The sequence below is a fragment of the Sparus aurata genome, chromosome 2 (genome assembly GCF_900880675.1).
Source record: "Sparus aurata chromosome 2, fSpaAur1.1, whole genome shotgun sequence".
Classification (NCBI taxonomy): Eukaryota; Metazoa; Chordata; class Actinopteri; order Spariformes; family Sparidae; genus Sparus; species Sparus aurata.
Genome location: NC_044188.1, coordinates 12382727 through 12404530, shown reverse-complemented (window position 1 = coordinate 12404530; position 21804 = coordinate 12382727). Strand labels below are relative to the sequence as shown.

The 21804-nt window shown below is 40.9% G+C and overlaps 3 protein-coding genes across 3 annotated transcripts; 1 reads left to right on the top strand and 2 right to left on the bottom strand.

The window, feature by feature from the left end:
• Positions 1 to 1002: 1002 nt before the first annotated feature.
• Positions 1003 to 4923, bottom strand: LOC115572269 (extracellular calcium-sensing receptor-like). Its single transcript, XM_030402190.1, has 12 exons — positions 4774 to 4923; positions 4426 to 4575; positions 4142 to 4294; positions 3857 to 4057; positions 3449 to 3595; positions 3095 to 3304; positions 2838 to 2968; positions 2587 to 2683; positions 2295 to 2418; positions 1716 to 2188; positions 1543 to 1623; positions 1003 to 1359 (listed from the first exon to the last, which is right to left on the bottom strand). Exons 1-12 carry the CDS (start codon positions 4921 to 4923, stop codon positions 1003 to 1005), a joined length of 2274 nt encoding a protein of 757 aa, XP_030258050.1.
• Positions 4924 to 7331: 2408 nt separating this feature from the next.
• Positions 7332 to 11173, top strand: LOC115572278 (extracellular calcium-sensing receptor-like). The gene is made up of 9 exons (XM_030402202.1): positions 7332 to 7468; positions 7597 to 7891; positions 8030 to 8116; positions 8354 to 8623; positions 8849 to 9061; positions 9152 to 9418; positions 9647 to 9874; positions 9967 to 10090; positions 10169 to 11173. The coding sequence occupies exons 1-9, from the start codon at positions 7359 to 7361 to the stop codon at positions 11080 to 11082; spliced, it is 2508 nt and encodes an 835-aa protein (XP_030258062.1). The 5' UTR covers positions 7332 to 7358; the 3' UTR covers positions 11083 to 11173.
• A 2820-nt stretch (positions 11174 to 13993) lies between these two features.
• On the bottom strand, positions 13994 to 21200 carry LOC115573162 (extracellular calcium-sensing receptor-like). The gene is made up of 8 exons (XM_030403832.1): positions 21079 to 21200; positions 20372 to 20666; positions 19981 to 20270; positions 19409 to 19704; positions 18862 to 19067; positions 18521 to 18742; positions 14973 to 15096; positions 13994 to 14898 (listed from the first exon to the last, which is right to left on the bottom strand). The coding sequence occupies exons 1-8, from the start codon at positions 21183 to 21185 to the stop codon at positions 13994 to 13996; spliced, it is 2445 nt and encodes an 814-aa protein (XP_030259692.1). The 5' UTR covers positions 21186 to 21200.
• Positions 21201 to 21804: the final 604 nt, after the last annotated feature.

The window sequence follows — 21804 nt, the reverse complement described above, 5'->3', positions numbered from 1 at the left end:
TGAGTCCCACTGAGAATTTGCAGAACAATGTTTGCTGGTCCCTCCTAATTGAAAGCTCCAACGGCATTCCGTCCAAGACATCCACATTTCTCATGCACAGCTCTGCAATAAACCACGGGTCCTTATACAGGTCCTCCATCAGCAAAAGGTTCTGTGAAGACTCAGAGAAACCATAACATTGGTCTTGTGAGATGTCTGTGGAAAAGGACTCCAAGATCAGCAGGGACAGGTCGCATCTAAAGGAGGGACAGGAAGGTCACTTGTAAAATGGCTGTGATTAAACCCACAAGCAGAAAGCAGTGTCACCACTCAAACAAAAACATTTAGCTAGATATTGCAGATTCAGGCTTCATAGGTCTGCTGTCTCACTGGAATTAGAACAGTGGTCGCCCTTCTGGAGTCCAGAACCACGGTCTGGATGTTGTTACATGGAAAGCTGAAGCTTGCTCTTATTTTTGAGCTGGGAATGGCCACTAACCCTAACCCTGACCACTGGACGGCCAGTGTCCCCTGCCAGCTGGATATCTGAAAGCATGCATCCTTGAGGCTGATAATGGTTGGAGATTACTAATGGTTCCCTGCAGTGATGGCTTGCTTCACCCCTTTTCTAAAAGTGACTTAGATCATGACAGGGGCTCTGTGACAAGTGTTACTGGAAGCCATGGGTAATGGTGAACACTACCGACTGGACTGCCCCTGAAGCCAACCATGCTGCTTTGTAATGGACTAACAGGGGCTGGCTATAAATACCTAATTCTGCAGGTTCTAGGAAATGTCACACCTATTTACAGTAATGTTATTTCGGTCAGGTCACCACTTGATGCATATATATTAAAAACAAAACATGGAAGTATTTTTTATGTGGCACTTTTATTTTTTTTCACATTCAAATATTTCAACTTTCAAGTTTGACCACGAAAATATATTTTAATTGGTCGAATAAAAAATTTTTAAAAAATTGTACTTCTGTTTGCAGACTTACATAACCCAAAACATAAATGCTCATCTGACAAATTTACCAGTCATGCCTTTCTTAATGTTTTGCTCAGGCCGCAGTAATATTATGTAACATTTGGGCACAAAAATGCATAGTAACAGTCCAAAACTGGAGGCTAATATAGCAAATACTTCCACGGCCACAGTGAACTTCCCAGGAGAGCTGACATGAGCTGGGATGAAAGAGATCCACACGGCCCAGAAGATCAGCATGCTGAAGGTGATAAGCTTGGCTTCATTGAATGTATCTGGAAGCTTGCGTCCGAGGAACGCCAGGAGGAGGCAGAAGAAGGCCAGTAGACCAATATAGCCCAGGACCAGATAAAATCCAGGAGGCCATGGCTCCTTACATTCCACAACAATCTAATAATTTCCAACAAAAACAGATTGATAAATGCATATAGCACAATTTGTAATTTTGTGTTAAGATCCATTCTACAACTATTAATAAACATTAAAGCCTTATGTGCAGGATTTAACATTTCCATCTTGCCAATTACTAATTGTAGTGTCAGAAACAACGCTGTGGGACACTGTCGTTCTTACTTTTCCAGTTGAGGCTTGGTAGGTTGGATTCCTGAATGGGAAGGGAGGCGCACCCAACAGCCAACCAGCACAGAGACATACCTGACAGCAAAGTAGGAGGATTGCCAAATATTTACAAAATATTAACAAATGCAAGAAGTTAAGAAGAAGAAGCTGTTCTTTAGCCCTCCCACCTGAGGAGCTGTGGTGCAGAGGATCAGAGTCCTCTGTTGAGAGGGACCAAACAGTTTCAGAGCCCTGGAACCAGGTGCATTAGCCCGGAAAGCCAAAAGAACCACAATGGTCTTAACAAGGAGGCAGGACAGACAGAGGACAAAGCTGATACCGAATGCTGCCTGGCGGACCCTACATGTCCACACAGATGGCTGGCCAATAAAAACCAGGGAACACAAGAAGCAGAGCTTGAGTGACAGAAGAAGCAAAAAACTTATTTCTGAGTTGTTGGCCTTGACGATCGGTGTTGATCGGAAATGGTGAAAGACGGTTGTGATGATGGTCGTCAGGATGACACCCAGCAGTGTGAGTGTGACCAGGATGATGCCCATTGAGTCATAGAAAGACAAGAATTCTTCGACCCCAGCCACACATTTTACCTTGTCTTTGTCTGACCAGTAGTACTCAGGACATTTTGTGCACTCTGTGGAACCTTTGGGGGCATAAACAGTCAACATATCATGTCTAAACACATACAAACTCAGAATTTTTAGAGAATTTATGAACATATATACTTGAACAAAACATGTTTGGGCTACCAGTCTGGTTGCTGATCTCTCCGTCTGCACAGGGCAAACAATCGAAGCAGCAGTGTGGCTCTCCTGGACGTCTGGCCTGCCTGCTGCCAGGGGGACATGGAGCAGTACACTGAGATACAGGCACCTGAACAAATAAAGGTGTAAAATTACCAATATTTCATTTGCTGCACACGAAATGCTTGGTGGAAAAAGGCTTTTTTACTGTTGACTGTCCCAGGTCAAATTTAGTATCCTGTAAAGGAACTCATTACTAAGACACATATGAAATCAGTTTCGGGGACATGTGACCCACCTGTGATTCTCCTTTAGTCCATACAATGGTGCTCTTCTCCATCTGCAACTTTGATGTTAATGGAGCTGAGCCATCATAGCTTCCAACCTTGACAAATCTAAACAGCATAGAATTCCTGCAATCAGGCTAAACACTATGTGTGACAGTCTATATGATAGCTGGCCAAATGCTAAAATAGCCACAATAAGTTCAAATCAAGTTTCTCTATCATTATTTGGTTTGTCGTTGTGTCTGAATGAATAATATTCAACCTAATTTCACTCTTGCTGTCCTTCTGCCAGTTAATGATGTCATAGAGAGGGACTGGCTCTCCGTTGGAGTCAAAATATACCTTCTCCTCAAACTGGTTGGTGAAATTCACCATCTTCAGATGATGCAGTAACTGTATGAAATGAGGAAGAAAGAACACAGTGCAGGGAAAAGACCAGCAGGTCAAAGAATTATGCAGAAACACAAAAACATATTTAATATTTGATGTATACATATATTTAGTAGTTTTTCAACTTACATGCCTGGAAGTAAATATTTTATGTCTCTCACACATTCCATTGTTGTATTCTGCAGAATCACAGTTCAGTAATGTGTGCAGAGCATGGGCAATGGCATAAACAGCTTTATAAACATTATAGGATATTCTGACCTGAGATACGTCAGTATAACTGCTGTCAGTGTACCTCAGATCCTCTGAACCAGTGCATACAGGCTTTTTGTTAGCACCCTTATAGATTTCATCAGCCGATCTGTTGAATATGCTTGTTTTTCCAACAACAGGCTTTACCAAAGACTTTGAGTTGTCTGATTTGTAATCAAAAGCATACACCCGTGTAAACGTATTCATTGTTTCATTGTCCTTGGATCTGGCTCCTTTAAATTCAAGCTCACAGCCAAAAAGCTCTTCCCAGAACATGTTAACAAATTCCATCCCAGGTTTGGGAGATGGACGGACATTCAACAGGAACTCTTTCAAGCCAGGGATCCTAACTCCGGGGAAGGAGAAGCCCAGAGTACCCTCTAGGAGAGGGTGGAAGTGGGGTGATGTCAGAAGGCTTGCGGTCACCCAAGCTTCACTAGCTACCCACTGGATCCCTGTCACATTTCTTTGAGCCAGCTAAAGAATAATACAACACATACAAAGAATTGATGATAATTAGAAAGCAAATAGATACATGTGAGCACCAACATTTTTGTTTATTCCTGATTCTCATATATAATTAAATATAATTTAAATACCGTTTAGTTTTATGCATTAAGTGAGATGGAGGGTGCTAACCTCTAAGAGCAGATCCAACAGCTGTCCCTCTGTGGCAAAAACCACTACTACCTTTGCAGTTGAATTCTGCAGCCTGTCTGCCATTTCTTGTATCTCTGTTGCTCTGGGTGATTTGGGGATAGTCAGATGAAATGCCAGACATCCACCTTGTTGTCTGAACTGATTAGAGAATGCTTGGATGCCATAGTGACTGTAGTCATCCTGAAACATGTAAAGAACGATATGGCAAGTAATAATGGTGTCTTTAAATGACTTATGGTGCCAATAAAAAAGTCTTTATCTCACCGTGGTTCCTAATGTGCCCACCCAGAGCCAGCCTAAGAAGGTGACCATCTGAACAAGACCTCTAACTTGAAAGAGATCACTCGGCACAGTTCGCAAGAATGACGGGTACATGTGCTTGTCAGTAAGACAGGTACAAGTGGCAAAATAGCTGACCTACAGGGAGATAAAATTAGCTTTACCCTTACTGAGATAAGACAGAGGCACAATATAAAACATAATTGAGGAATGATAGCATATGAAGTATGAATACTGTGCATGATCCTGCCCTGTCATTCCTCTCTCACCAGTGGGAGGTTGAAAGGGCCCAGAGTGTGAGCTACAGCTCTTGTAGGAGAAGAGGATGCAAGGCCGATGACAGCAGGCACAGGAGAATCAGCCAGACATGAGGGCACATTTTCAGATTGTGTACTGATATCCACTTGTGTTACATTGTCCTTTATGTAGTTTCCATTGTTTTCAAAACTGTGAGACAGTGTTGAACTTATTTCACCCCCTCTCTTTTCTACTGTTTTCAGCATCTTTGTCTTTCTTGTTTTTTCTTCTGTCTTTACCCCCTCTATTCTGTTACCCCTACCTCTGAGCATGTGTGATCTTGTTTCGGTTTCATCAGTTGGTTCCACTTCACTAATCACAGCTTTGGAGTGACTGACTAAAGAGAAAAGAGCTTGCAGGCTGCTGTGGACATGATCACAGCTGTCCATGATCTGGTAGCCTAGCTTAACACCTGGCAACAGGCTTGAATTATGGTTAATTTCCTCCACTGCAAACACCATGGTCATCATCCAGCGGAAGGCTCTGTGGTCAAAGCTGTGGAAAATTAAATACAATTGCATGCAGTCTACGTAACAGAAAATGCACAGCATCTGAGCACAATATAAATCACAACATAAAAACACTGTTGAGGCTCAAATTATTTCAGTCACTTATTTGTGTAAAAATGTAAGATTTGCAACGTGGGACTGTATTCAAGAGTTTCCTCACCCGCTGCAAGGTGTGAGCTGAGGCTTGCTTCGATAGCTGTGTTGGGGCTTTGGGGCCACATAATGCAAAGGAAAAAGACCTCCAATCACAACATCCCCTCCAGACTGCAGGGCCAGAGGCACGCTGTCTGCCAGTTTCACACACTTAGGTAAACTAGAACCAACAACACTCACTCCCTCTATCCCCAAACCACTCAGCCTCTCTGTTATAATCTTTTCATCTTTCACTACACCTCCCTCTAAACTTTGTTCTTTCCTTTCCTGTGCACTTTTCAGAACATCAGAGAACACTGAAGAAAGAAGGCTAAATAATGCCCAAAGAAGCAGCCAGGACAAAACCCCAACATGCATTGAATGCAGTGTCCATACTGAACCCATAAAGACTGTGTGTGTGCTGGAGAAAGTGGTCCTCCAACATAGTCTTTCAAAGTCTAATGAAGTAGACTATATAAAAACGGTGTTGCTTGCTCATACCATAGGTCATACGAGTCACTGTTGGATCGACCAATCACAGTGAAAGGCAATGTCACAAGAGACAGGATGAGCTGTGGCTCACATGAACTATGAGTCCTGCTAGACATGATCTTTTTTAAAGAATCATGTCTAGCAACACTTAGGTCTAAGGCAGGGGTCTGCAACCTGTGGCTGTGGAGTCACATGTGGTTCTTTTGCCCCTCTGCAGTAGCTCCCTGTGGCTTTGACATTTTACATGGAAATAATATATATATTTTTTTATATCATCATCAATGTTTAAGGCCTACAGTGACTCTTGCATTCTCTGACATTACATGTGCAGCCTACACACATAATTGTTTCTGTTCTATAAAGTTGTGATTCATTGACTGATCCTGAGTTAATATCATTGTGTTTTATTCTCAAGCCCAAGGGTTGATTGCTGTATGTGGCTGAGGATAAACAAAGAAGGAATCAACTCACACTGAAATGGACTCAAATACAATTTAGATTGTACTGTGTTTTTATTTTATTTTTTGCTGTTTTTAAACGTAGCCTGCCACTATATGATTTATGATATAATGAGGCAACTTTTTATTTTTAACAGGGAGGTCTAAAGTAGGCATGCAAAAATAGTCCTGTATGGCTACTGTATTTCTATTTATTTTTTGGCTAGTTCTTTTATTTCATAAATGCAGCAAAACATGGCATCATTCAAACGGAAATGCAAAGTTCAAGTACCTTATAGCCTACTGCAGAGTTGTCACTTGAAGTGAAAATATAAATTACTCACTTAAGCCTGTTGATAATCTTAATGGGCTAATTTAGACTTTCTAGGTTGTGTTACCTTCATTATAAGACACAAATAGGATTTGTGGCTCCAGACGGATTTTTTCGCCAAGGGATCGAGGTAAGAATGGCTCATTTGATAATAAAGGTTGCGACCCCTGGTCTAAGGGAAACAGAAGATGTTTGATTTGTTTAGTCTTAAGTGTGATGACACTTTCGTTAGGTTTTAGAAAAACTGAAAGGCAAAGCTACTGAAACAATCCAGACTATAATGGAGAATTTTAATGACAGGATGAAACCCCAGTGATTTGTCATTACTATGTGGGATAATTTCCTGGGAAAATCAGCAATTTAATTTTAGTTTCACATTACATTTTTTACTGTTGCTTTCTCATAATGCTCAGACTCTTAAACCAAGTAGAGAATGAAGAGGGAATGTTAAGAAATAGGACATATAATACTAACTGGCATAAGTACATGTATATATATTTACAATTTTATTTTTATCTATTCTTTAAACTGCCAGTAATTGCTAAATGAAAGACTAAAAGGAAAAATCTTAGTATACTGCTACCACCTACTGGTCATACTCAATATATTATGAAGTTGCAAGCACACCTCTGGCTTAATGGTACATAAGGTGCAAGAGGATAAGGTGCAGTATTTACGGTAATAATAATTTAAAGAGCATTATTTGTGTGTTATCCTAACAGTTGGAGAATGTTTATTAGGTCATGCCTCTAAATCACCAAGAAAAGTGGGTAGTGTAACATATTAAACAAATTGTGACGTAAATCAGGGAGGGGGGTGCCATAGTCCTGAATATAAAATTAAGTGCAGACGGTTTAGAAAACAGATGTTTGAGGGCAATCATGGTGCCATTCATTGACAGACACCTGTGTGTCTTGGTCCTGTTCTCCTCCTATGTCTTACTGCCTGTGTTTTCCTCTTTTTCCACATTTTGTAAATTACAGAGAACGTTCCATCTAAATGCTATGCGCAAGTCTGGTGATGTGGTCCTAGGTGGGCTGTTTGAGGTACACTACTCATCTATCTTCCCTGAGCTTTCGTTCACTTCTGAGCCACATCAGCCAAAGTGCCAAGGGTGAGTTTCGCAAAGATTGGGAAGAAAAGTGTGCTGAAAAGCATATAGGGCATTGGTTTGTGAAACTAAGAGCATTGGTTTGTGAAATACTATTTGTTAATTGTTAATGGTTATACTTTGTGTGTTAGCTTTGATATTCAAGGGTTCAGGCATGCAAACACCATGGTCTTTGCTATTGAGGAGATCAACAGAAACTCCAACCTACTACCTAATGTGACTCTGGGATACACTCTTTATGACAACTGTGGCACACTTGGCATTGCGTTTCGTGCTTCATTGTCACTGGTCAGTGGTCAAGAGGAGCAGGTTATTTTGGATGGGACCTGTGCAGGGAGTCCTCCAGTCCTGGGGATTGTGGGTGATTCATACTCAACTTTTACAATTGCCGTGTCAAGCGTGATAGGTTTATACAGATTGCCACTTGTAAGTTCCTTGCATTTTATCCTTTTCCACATGCCAATAGAGAGTGCTTCTAATGTGATCTATCTTTTGCATATTTAATTGTTTATAGTTGGTCGAAAGGTTCTACAAACCTGTTCAAGGTGTGGAATGTGTTCACAGGTGAGTTACTTCGCCACATGTCCCTGTCTGAGTGATCGGCAAAGCTTTCCATCTTTCTTCAGAACCATCCCAAGTGATACTTTTCAGGTAATCTAAAGCAGCATAACAAGAAATGTTAAATATGTTTAGCTGCATCATATACTACTACCCTGCAAGGAATGCAGCAGTGTAGTTCCGCTCACTCTCAAGTACAGTACAGTATATGTGCTATACATGCCATTGGTCAAGCTATGTGGATTTGATCAATGTGAAGAATTGTCTTCAAGAGTTTCATTTGTACATTTTAGCATGCACAGCATTTTTTTTCATGCTCTGTTCACTTAGGTGCGTGCTATGATTCAGATAATGAAGCGTTTTGGCTGGACTTGGGCAGGTCTGCTGGTCAGTGATGATGACTATGGACTCCACGCCGCCCGTACCTTCCAATTTGACCTGGCTTTGTCCGGTGGAGGATGTCTGTCCTACTCAGAGGTTCTACCCTGGGGAAATGACCCAGCTGAACTAAGGAGGATTGTGGATTTGATAAAAATATCCACAGCCCGTGTGGTCATTGTGTTTGCACACGAGACTCACATGATTCACCTCATGGAGGAGGTAAGTCACTTAAAATAAAGTGATGACTGTGTTAAATTATGTTCCTGGAATTCATTCCATCAATTTCTGTATTTGCAGCAGATGATTTGATATTATTTGTAAATGTTATACTTAATCACCTTAGAATAAAAATAGTTTTCCAAAAGTTTAAATGACAAATGTGTTGTATTCAACTGAGTGACACTGAAGTGTGAACTAACATATTTAGTACAATGCAATGCACAGGTGGTGAGACAGAATGTGATAGGCCTGCAGTGGATGGCCAGTGAAGCTTGGGCATCAGTTTCTGTCCTCCAGACCCCTGACCTCATGCCGTACTTGGCTGGCACAATAGGCATTGCCATCCGTCGAGGAGAAATACCAGGCTACAGGGAATTCCTCTTACGAATACTTCCTGAGCAAAACTACAACAGCAGCTATGGAAATAGCCTTGTGATGGCCTTTTGTTATCTCACTGTCTGATCAGCATTGTAATGTCACGTTGTTGTCATTCTTGAAATCATAATTTTCTTTCCTCAGCTGAACCAGTTTTGGGAATACACATTTCAGTGTAGATTTGCACCACCTCCAGCAGGTTGGGTGGAGGCTGGGGGAGCATTGTGCACTGGTGAGGAAAAGCTAGAGGATGTGGAGACTGAGTTGTTGGATGTTTCCAATCTCAGGCCAGAGTATAATGTGTACAAGGCTGTGTATGCTCTGGCCTATGCCCTTAATGATATGCTGCAGTGTGAGCCAGGGAGAGGGCCTTTCAGTGGGCACAGCTGTGGCAATTTGAAAGAACTGGAGCCATGGCAGGTGTGATATCACCTTACACTCCATCTGTTTATTTGTTTAAACCCTGTACTACATCATGAGGTGCCAACAAAGTGTTTTTGTTTTCAAAACAAAATGGTACAAATACAGGACACAACTGCTCCCTATTTGATAAGTATGACACGAAATAATTGTATAACAATCATTACACTTTTTCCAGAGTCTGTTTCTACCATTTTCGTCTATCTGTTTTGTCTTATCTATTTTTAGCTAGTACATTATTTGCAAAAGGTCAATTTCACCACATCATTTGGTGATCAAGTATCATTTGATGCCAATGGGGACGCTTTACCAATCTATGATATCATGAGCTGGCAGTGGTTCCCTGATGGAAGAACTGAAGTTCAGAATGTAGGTGAGTTCAAGAGGTCGGCCTCCAAAGGTGAAGAACTCACAATTGATGAAGACAAAATCTTCTGGAACTTTGACTCAAAAAAGGTTATTTCTGATTTTTTAGATACCTCATGGTTAACTCATTATAGCATTGTCAAGTTGTGTGTAATAACAAATATGTATTTTTCTCCCTATAGCCACCCCGCTCAGTGTGCAGTGAAAGTTGTCCTCCAGGTACGCGCATGGCCAGAAAGAAAGGGGAGCCTGTGTGCTGTTTTGACTGCATCCCCTGTTCTGAGGGGAAGATCAGTAATGAGACTGGTTAGTATTAAACTTTAAAGTTTCTTATTTGGAGATATAATACAAACATGCATCTCCACAACTCTCTTATTTTCATAGACTCCATGGAGTGCACCAGTTGTCTAGAGGACTTCTGGTCCAGCCCCCAGCGTGACCACTGTGTTCCTAAGAAAACAGAGTTTCTCTCCTACTATGAGCCTCTGGGTATCTGCTTAACAACTACATCATTGCTGGGGACATGTATTTGTGCTCTTGTTCTGGGTATCTTCATATGTTATCGCAGCACACCAATGGTACGTGCCAACAATTCAGAACTCAGTTTCCTGCTCTTAGCTTCACTCAAGCTTTGTTTCCTGTGCTCACTGCTATTTATCGGCCGTCCCAGACTGTGGACATGCCAGCTGAGACATGCAGCATTTGGGATCAGCTTTGTGCTTTGTGTCTCATGTATTCTGGTAAAAACCATGGTGGTTCTGGCTGTGTTTAAGGCCTCCAAGCCAGGAGGTACAGCTAGCCTGAAGTGGTTTGGTGCAATGCAGCAGAGAGGAACAGTTATTGTTCTCACTTCTATTCAGGCAGCAATTTGCACTGCGTGGATTGTCTCTGCCTCACCAGCCCCTTATAAAAACACTCAATACCACAATGACAAGATAGTTTATGAGTGTGTAGTTGGATCCACAGTTGGTTTTGCAGTGTTACTGGGCTACATTGGCTCACTAGCTATCCTAAGCTTCCTGTTAGCGTTTCTGGCTAGGAATCTTCCAGACAACTTTAATGAGGCCAAACTCATCACTTTCAGCATGCTGATCTTCTGTGCTGTGTGGGTGGCCTTTGTCCCTGCTTATGTCAACTCACCAGGCAAATATGCAGATGCAGTAGAGGTGTTTGCCATCCTGGCCTCCAGTTTTGGCCTCTTGTTGGCACTGTTTGGACCCAAGTGTTTCATAATCCTGTTGAGACCAGAGAAGAACACAAAGAAAGCAATCATGGGTCGAAGCACCACAAAGTCATAAAACATCACTTACTTTAATGCAGCACTGATTTGCCCATGAGCACATATTTACATGCAATCACACTTATGGGAAAACATGAGACAAAACACCTCAGGTATGCCATTGACCGTAGTAAGACCAACTACACCAAATGTCTGAACACATTTATAAACAGCAATCTTTTTTGTTTAACAAACAACACAACAACTCTCATGAACCTATGCTACTTTTGAACGTCATCAAACTCCATTTTTTGTTTTCATCGTTTTTATTGAGGGGTTATCAATTCTGTGTGTTTAACATAGCTCTGTGTCTGTGTATTGGAACTATTGATATTTACTGTACATTTATAATTTTATTTTCCCTGTCAGACTGTTTTCATGTTCACAGTGTAAAATATTGACATGAATAGTAATTGGAAAATGTGAAAGTAAAAATAGCTTAAATTGAGATTACAATGTTTCAACATTGTCTCTTTTAAAAATCATAGATGCTGTTGGAGGTGTACCTTCAACACATTTCAAAATATTTAAACAGGAATCTGAAATCATGATAGTCTCAAGCTTCTTACTGTATGGATACAGGGTTACAATTTGCTGGCTCCCTTTCATGTTGGCCTGCTATCATACTGACAATTTCTCTGTAAATTATATTAAAGCCTTGAACTTTAAAATCTACTTTTATTTCTCTAGTGTCATTGTCCAGATTGTAATAATTAGATAGCTATGCTATAGCAGAGCACACACTAGTGGAGTGAAGTATCAATCTTTCAGTCTACGTGCCATCACACTTAATCAAAGTATAATGAGTGTCATTATATATTGTTCCATGCTGGAAAGTAAACATTGACTTTTCTACAATTGTTGCATACTTTAAAATGTTTTTGAGTGGCATGCCAGGACAGACGCTTACACAGTTCATGGCAGTATGTTTTTTTGATAGAATAACAAGCTTATCTTTAGACTACACTGTCAGTAATATACTATCACTGATGTCATGATTCTTGATCACACTTGCATCCATTGCACCATTTGGTGCATATTGTTTTCAGTCAGAAAGACATTTTCAAATTTGAACTGTTTTATCAAAATGTTGAGAGAAATTCAGTGCTGCATATTTTTGTTGTGAATTTTGACTTTATTTATCAACTTAATGTTTCATATATTTTCAGCACATTATGAAAAGCACTTGTAAAATGAGACAACAACTATTGTATTTAAATTATATTCACAAAACGAGATTTAAGAAGCAAAGGGTAACACTTTCTATGAAGCCCATTCTTATAACACATTATGATGCGATCATAATACGGTTATAATGATTTATAATTGGTGTTATAATTACTTATGCATGTTCATGATGTGTTATAATAACAATTATAAACAGATTATAATTTTTTTTATGATGTTTTATAAGGGTTCAAGCATCATAATGTATCATAAAGTATTATAACCAATCTCTCATGAACGCATTATAATCACTATTAATATACTTTATAACGTGATTATAATTTATTATAAGTGTTACGTCAAATAATGGCCGTATGAGAGGGTATAATGCTTAAACAGTGGTTATAAACCATTATAAGTGGTCGTTGGATGTTTTAAGTAAAGTGAGGACCCTCTGGTGGGTTATAGAAAGTCATAATACATTATAAGTTGTTTATAAGCGGTCATTGGATGCTTTAAAGGAGAACTTCGGTCGATTTAAACATGCAGCTTCATTGCTCAAGCTACCCTTGACTTGCGTCTTAACATGCTCCACATCTCACACCAAAAGTTATGCAACATCAGCAGACACCTTAGCACACAGCACTGTAGCGTGTATGACTCAAAATGAATAAAACAGTAGTTAAAACAGTGTGTTTGTGCAAGGAGCTACTTACCTGTTTGTTGACATCCGTGTCTTCCGGTAGCTAGACCAAACTAGTCAATCCGTCGAGCGTGCACTTACTCCCTCACTGCCGGAGACGGAAACGTAATCCAGCATTTTCGTGTTTATGTTCATGATGTACATGTCCATGTTACAGCCTGTCATGAGCCATGAGCCTTACAATAGCCTGTTAAGCCTGTTAAGTGCACACTCGATGGATATGCTAGTTTGGTCTGTCTGTTGTCAACAAACAGGTAAGTAGCTCCTTGCACAAACACACTGTTTTTACTACTTTTTTATTCATTTTGAGTCATACACGCTACAGTGCTGTGTGCTAAGGTGTCTGCTGTTATTGCATAACTTTTGGTGTGAGATGTGGAGCATGTTAAGACGCTTAAAACACAGTGTAAAGTTCTGACCCCATGCTGTTAGCTGTCAATGCTAAGTCTCCGTTCACGGAGCTCTGTAATGGTTGAACCAAATGTGTTCGCGTCTTTGGTACTGGCAAGTCAAGGGTAGCTTGAGCAATGAAGCTGCATGTTTAAATCGACCGAAGTTCTCCTTTAAAGCACCCAATGACCGCTTATAAACAACTTATAATGTATTATGACTTTCTATAAGGTCCTCACTTTACTTAAAACATCCAATGACCGCTTATAATGGTTTATAACCACTGTTTAAGCATTATACCCTCTCATACAGCCATTATTTGACATAACACTTATGATAAATTATAATCACGTTATAAAGTATAATAATAGTGATTATAATGCGTTCATGAGAGATTAGTTATGATACTTTATGATACATTATGATGCTTGAACCCTTATAAAACATTATTTCAAAAAATGTGTAATCTGTTTATAATTGTTATTATAACACATCATGAACATGTATAAGTAATTATAACACCAATTATAAATCATTATAACTGTATTATGATTGCATCATAATGCATTATAAGAATGGGCTTCATAGAAAGTGTTACCAAGCAAAGATTTAAAAGTAAAAAAACATTGTGAGAGTGTGCCATTTTAACTTCGTCCAAAATTCAGATGTCTTAGGCTTGATTTTTATTCATTACATGTTTCTTGGTGTTCTTCTCTGGCTTAAACAATATGATGTAACACTTTGGAGCAAATATACACAGGATCAGTCCAAAACTAGAGGCCAGAATGGCAAATATCTCCACAGCCACAGTAAATTTCCCAGGAGAGCTGACATATGCTGGGATAAAGGTGATCCAGACTGCACAGAATATCAACATACTGAAGGTGATTAGCTTGGCTTCATTAAAATTATCAGGTAGTTTCCGAGCAAGGACAGCTAATGCAAAGCAAAAGACAGCCAGTAGGCCTATGTACCCAAGCACAACCCAGAACCCAATGGCTGAGCCCAATGCACACTCCAGGATAATTCTTTCCTTGTATAAAGTTAGGTTTTTAATTGGAAAAGGGGGACTAAGACCCAACCAAATAGTACATATTAAAACTTGAATAAATGTAAAAGAAACTACAGTCATCTTTTGCTGTAGAGGGCCAAACCATTTCATAACATTACTACCTGGAAGTGTAGCTTTGAAGGCCATTAACACTACTATAGTTTTCCCAAGAACACAAGAGATGCAGAGGACGAAGGTTATGCCAAATGCTGTGTGGCGCAGCATGCAGGACCAATCAGAAGGTGCTCCAATGAAAGTCAATGAACATAAGAAACATAGAGTCAGGGAGAAGAGTAGCAGGAAGCTCAGCTCAGAGTTGTTGGCCCTGACAATTGGGGATGTCCTGTGATGAAAGAATACAGCCGCTGTTATGATGGCAAGACAGGCACCACCAACTGAGAATGCAGCCAGGATGATTCCTAGGACCTCGTCAAAGGAAAGAAACTCTACAGGCTTGGGAAAACAAGTGTCTCTCTCTGCATTAGGCCAGAACTCCTTGGGGCAAGGGAAACAATCAGTGGTATCTGAAACAATACATCAAAAAAGGCTTTTAGCAGTCATATACATGATGTTGTAGATATGCATTAGAAAGAAATACCTGTAGCATTGCTGATTTCTCCCTCAGGACATGTTAAACAATCATAACAGCAGATGGGTTTTCCTTTTTGCAGCACTTTACGAGTTCCTGGAGGACAGCTGTCACTGCACACTGACACAGGCACCTGGTACATAGATACAAAAATCTCACATATAGTCAGGTGTGCTATGAGGCTCTTAGGGAATAACAAAGATCTTCAGATTTTTTCAAGCCTGTCTTCTAAAATCATCTTCTAAATGTATAGTTGTTTGAAAACAAATTTCCTATTATTTGTGCTATCTGACACAGGTGTTTTGCCTTCTACTTGTCTCTATGGGTATAGCGCACACGTATCCCACATTAAATTTGCAAGTGCGTACCTAGCCAATGAGTAATTGGCTACCAACAGTATAGCAGGCAATGTGTATGTTGTCAGTCATTTTTTCCCTCAGCAACAGCAAAGTTTGCCCACCAATTTTCTTTCTCCTCGGATGCCGTCGCCACGTCAGGTAGGTTCTTCTTTGCTCGTTGTACCTCACCCACATCACCATTGCTAAACTAATTTCATCTCGCTTCGAATGCCTGGGAAGGGACCACATGGAGGAAGGTGTCCAACAGCCACTTAACTGTGTGGACTGCAGAGTACATTCCAGGATCAGCTACCAGTAGGTGTAGAAGTAGTTTCAACATTTGATATGATAAAAACCCTAGCCCTTGACACTAGCTAATGACTCTTCACTGTTTCAACCCCTGGTTACCTCTGCTGAGATGATGCCAGCTCCTCTGTTTGCAGAGGATGACAACATCTTATCAGCATAAGGAACATCAGCTACTGGCAGTAACCCAGTGCTACCATCTGTTCGCCAAGACTTCCGGAAAGCCACCGCAAGTGAATTGGGCTGTCTCTGCTTCCACCACTCCCATGAAGCCGGAAAACCAGCTCCATCAAGGTTCTTTTGGCCTGGCTCACAAGACCCAGGCCACCTTTACCCCCCTTCTTCTCCCAGTGATCTAGCAGTCCACTGAAGCATTGTGGGGTGAGCAGCTGTAGACTGTGGGATTTGTGGATTTTCTAAGGGTGAAAGGATGCACAGAGGCAATTGCCAGGGGCATAGGCCCCTTCAATCAGGCACTTGCTGCCCTCCTCATTCATCACCCAGCCTGATGGTAAAGGATAATGCAGGATAAGGACACAATATTTTGACAAAATACTTCAATGTGTGAGCAGGTAGCCACCATGGCCAACAATCTGAATATCGGATCAGACCAATCGCATCAACCAAACCATTTATCAGATGACTGAAATGACCTGTTGTAGCTCCTGTCACCTTGAAGGGAATCTTATGCTCCATCTTGTCTGTCACTTAGCATGTGACAGACAAATGGCTGGAAGAAAAGAAGGCTCACAGAAGTCCGGGACGGCTCACACCATTGCTGAAGGGGTTCTTGAAGGACTCATGCACAGAACAGCGCTAAGACCCCTTGAGTGCTATCGGTGCCAAAGTGACAGCAAGGCCTGCACATACAGCCCACATACAGCCTATACCCTTGCCTCCTCTCCCAAAGTAGATTTAGATAGCCAACATATCCATGCAACTATAGTAATTATGATTACATTATGGCACTAAACTGTCAATGAGCATAATGCCAGAAAACACATTGCATCCATTACATTAAAAGTATATCTGCCCCTCCTTTATGCTTGGTGATGCTTACAAGTACAGCACACTGCAGTTTGGCTATTCCCTGGCTCCCTGCACTTTCAGCTGATGTGACCTTTATGACTTTATCTTCATGGCCAGGTCCAAAGAATGAGTCATGTTTCACTGGGAGAAAAGCACTCCCAGCCACATCAACAGGTGGAGTAGCTGGGTGTGGTGCTCAATTCAACAATGTTACAGGCTTTTCTCTCAAAACTTAGACAGGGGGGTCAAAACTTGGAGGCAGATCACAAACAACTGCCTCCAAAATTGACAGCGCTTGTTGTCATGCAGGAGTTTGGCCTCATGGCGGCAGCGGCAACAAATTGTTCCACTGGGGCTGCAGTACAGAGGTGGTTCACCAGCCTGCACTTGAGACACAATCACTGCATGGTGACCATTTCCCCATCAGTGTCAGAGGACCTGCGATATTGGGGGCCCCTAGTGCATCTGTTGATAGGAACACTGCTGGGTTAAATGACCTTTTGCTTCTCAGGGTTTTCTCGGATGCATCCCTGGATGGGCGGGTGGGGGGTACAGGGGAGATGTGTTAGTGAGGGCTGGCAACTGCACCAGTGGCCTTCATCAACAGAGTCCAGTCTGCACACTGATGAAGTTGTTGCAGGACCTGTGGTTATGGGACTCAGAGCACCTGCTGTCTCTGAAGGCTCTGAACATATCAGGCCTGGAAAACAGGAACAGCTATGTCATGTCGAGAGGCAAGCACCTGCCATACGAGTGGAGGCAGATGACCTGTTCAGAAAGGTGGATCTGTTGGCCAATAGATGCATGAAAGTGTGAGTTGTGTGCACCGGATTTCTCTTTGGACATTTGGAGAGATCAGGTCTACACAGGGTGCACACAGAAACCCTGTATTTGTAGGGTATTCGTTGGATACGGCCACAGTTGCACCCAATCCCAGGTATGGTGTAAACTGGGTTGGGTCCCTTACTCCTTCACTTAAGCATTCTTGGTTCTAGGGACCTAACCTATAGCAAATCAGGTTAAGCAGGTATTGTCTGATGACGACCCCACCTGCTGCCCCAAAGAGTCCAGTAGAGGGCTGAGCCTGTGTGAGATGGAATGAAGGTTGACATATGGTGGACATAGTTCTGTAAGCACAGGAGGAGCCATCGATAGATACATACTAGATAGATAGATAGATAGATAGATAGATAGATAGATAGATAGATAGATAGATAGATAGCCATAAATACATACTTGAGAGCAAAACCCTAATTTGCTGTGCAGAGGCAAATTTTCAGTGGGCATATACAGTATGTGTGTGTTACAGGCTGGCCTAACAGGATGCTTGTTTAGTGCATGCCAGCTGTGTTGCTGAGTTGTTGCTGCCTACTCACATGTTTGTCTTCACATAGGCTGCTTTGCTACTGCAGCCCAGCTCCTGCCTACCAAACCTGTTTATGTGGTCTGCATTTGATTATTATCAATAACTGATGAGGTGATTTTCCTTTAGCCCAGTTGAAAGAGCAAGAAAGTAAGAGGGGAAAAGATAGGGGTGGTGTTTACGGGTCTATTTTTGCTGACAACTATGCGTGCACCACAGCCCAGTTGAGGGCTCCACCTGTGCTAATAGACCTAGTGTTACCATATTGTACAAATATGTGATCCCTCTACCACGGCAAAATTAATTTTTTTTTGAATATACTGTATACAATATGCTGTATACTTGTATAAACATACAAAAACTACTGTAACTTTGCAAGACACCGATTTGATCTTTTTTTCTCCTTCCGCTGAACTGTTTTGCAATACAATTACACAACAAAAACCTTGTTGAGTGCACACATATCATTCCCTTTAAGATCACAAATTTAAAAGTTAAATTATTTTATTTATGCTACTTACTTGTGTGCTACCCTCGACCAAGGTCAGGTTCCTGTTGATAAGGAACTCCTGGCCCACCAGGAGTGATGCATCATAGCGCCCTACTGTCACCAACTCATTGCTGCCACTCTCACTTTTTTGCCAGTTAACCAGCTCGTATGTAGCCACAGGATCCCCGTTGGCATCAAATGTCACATCATAACCATTTTTGGAAAAATTTAACTTCTTCAGTTGAGTAAGAACCTGTGATGATGCATTAAGTAAAAGAATTATAGAGTAAAAATAAATAATTCACAAAATGTAAATTTTAAGCAAAAAATGTGAATTAACACCATTAAGATGACTAAATGACTTTTACTGACCTGTTTGGACTCTATCTTGGCATATTTGTCACAATGAGTTGTAGAATTTGTGTCCTGACACACTGCATTATGAATGGCATGAGCTATTGCATAAACAGCCTTATATACCATGTTGGTGATTCGTAACTGAGATATGTCAGTGTATGGGTCTTGGAGAGTTTGTATGTCTTCAGTTCCATCACACACACTCTTGTTCATGGTTGGACCTGAAAACATGAAATAAACATACATTCCGAAAGCCTTATCAGTGTAGTAGTACTGTACAGCTACATTCTAATAATTTACATTCTTCTGTTAAATGGTGGTGTTTTGGAACCCCTGCAGCTAAGCTCAGCTAAATTTTCAATAAAACAGCAGAAGGCCTAAACTTGACCTGACGTCATCTAATGAGCGCATTTACAGAGTTACAATTTATGTCCACCACATTGTTCATTCAATCATTGTATTTCCCTCTCTGAAAATCTAGGGATTGACTTTAAAGAAGTTGCAGGGGATGGGAGGATCCAGTGGACTTAATGTTATATAAATATCAATATAACTTTCTAACCTTTTCCCAGCCTGCAGTTGAAAGCATCCTCCCAGAACTCAGTAAGCACTGGAGAGGCAGCCACTTTAGTGGGAGAGAGATCCAGCAAGAATTCTCTCAGACCTGGGATTACAGATTGCTGAATGCCAAATCCAATGGCTCCAGCACAGATCCTAAAGCTCAGCATATCTGGGTTAGTTACCCAGGCCTCGCTGCCTATCCACTGGCGAGGTGGAGAACGCTTGCGTGACAACTCCTTGAGCAGGATCCTCATGTCGCCTGAGGCTGCAAATGCCACAACAACCATAGCAGTTGATCTATGGAGACATTACAGTGCATTATATTACCAACACAAGCACCAAATAAACAATCATTGACACAAACATGAAATTATCCTTTTAAATAGGTATGAATATACACATTAATGAACATGGGAGAACTTAACATGCTATATATATATATATATATATATATATATATATATATATATATATATATATATATATATATATATTATTTTTTTTTTTTTATATATATATATATATGTTTTTATTGTGAGCACAAGATGCACATTCAATCAGTTATTTAGAAACCTGCGGATAATGTCAGCTACTCTCTGGATCCTGCTAAGTGGGTGGGTCCGATAGAAAGATTCAGAGTATTCCACACATATTCCCTCCTTCTGTGCTGCATCCAGGAAAGAGGCCATGCCATTATTGCCGTAGTCTGAATCTGAACAAACAGCACCTATCCAAGTCCAGCCAAAATGTTTTACCAGCTTGGCCAGTGCGTCAGCCTGGAACTGGTCACTGGGGATTGTTCTGAAGAAACTCGGGTACTGTTGCTTATCAGACAAGCATGCACAAGTGGCAAAGTGGCTCACCTAAGGCAATATGACAGTGTAATTGTTTAATGGCACAGACAAAAAAATCAGCATTGGCCCATATTAAACACACAAAGTTTGCCAGAATTAAAAATATATACCTGAGGAATGTTAAAGGACCCGATGATGCGTGCCATGCTGATTGATGGCGTGGACCCGGACTCACCAACGATAGCCATCACCACACCAGATTGCGAGCAGTTGTTGCCTGTGTAAAACACTGGTTCCAGCCCATTTGAAAGCTGGAATGCCACATGCATTGTCAGAGGCACTGAGGCACAGGAGTCATGGATCTGATAACCAAGTTTGATGCCTGGCAGCAGCTCTGTGCTGTTGTTAATCTCCTCAATGGCAAAAACCATTGCACGTGAGAAGCGCAGCTCACGGGACTCAATTCTGCACACACAAAATCCTATCACTGTTCAAATTTACATTGTTTATGTTTGCAACTGAAAATACACAATAAAGTAGAACTTTAAGTTATGGATGATAACTCATACTGCTCTATTCATAGGAATGTGAATACATGGAACATTAGTCAATTCAGTTAAAAGTCTCAATTTGCTTAAACCCTATTAATATTCATAAACGCTTTATGAAGCAGATATTTTCAGTTAAGAAATACACTATGATGTGACTATATTGATTTTGATTTACATGGCCAAATACCCATTTGGCATCTAATGTAACAAAAAGAGAAACATTGCACAAAAGGTTTGCACAATTGTGAGCACATCATACAACTCAAAAAATTCTATCCTCCACATCACCAACATCCACTTATCCAACACTTCTCCCTCTTACTAACCTCCCTGTGCACTTTAGTGGCTCAGGCTCGGTGGTGTAGTTATTTTTTACTGGATGCATATAGGTGTGTATGGAGAAAACACCCCCGATAGCGTAGTCACCATCCATTGAGAATGCAGGTAGATGAGTGGTACCCTGAAGTTTACAGTTCACAGATAAGACCTCAGTGCTGACTCCAGCACCAGTCATTTCTTCTGTAAGTTCAACCCTTTGTTTCAGAGCTGAGTTCAGGTCACACAAACTCAGAGACAGGATCAGGCCAACAAGGAGAGCTGAGACCTTCATCTCTCAAGTGTCTGTAGGGAGACCAACTGTATGTGTGTTTCCACTGGTATATATACATTATCAGACAAGATATTCCCTCCTTCTCCTGTACATCAGCCTATTATAGATCAGAAGGAAGATGCCCTTACCCAATGGTCTCTGATTAACTTTTATCCAAGTCTTTTCTATAGTTTCTATGGGTTTCTGTCTTGTTTCTTTTCATCAAGTTACCATTGTGAACACCAGGTATCATCCTAATATTGTCTACACCATCCTTGCTTTCCTGCAGCTCATATTATATTTAGACCTCATGAATACACACTGGAGTCTGGCAAAGATGAAAAGTGTTCAGATAAATGCCATAAGCTCAAATGTATGGAAACTGAGAATGGCCGTTGGTGCCTATGCCAACAACAATTATTTTGGTTGTAGCATATACAGAGCAGTAATACACCTGATTTAA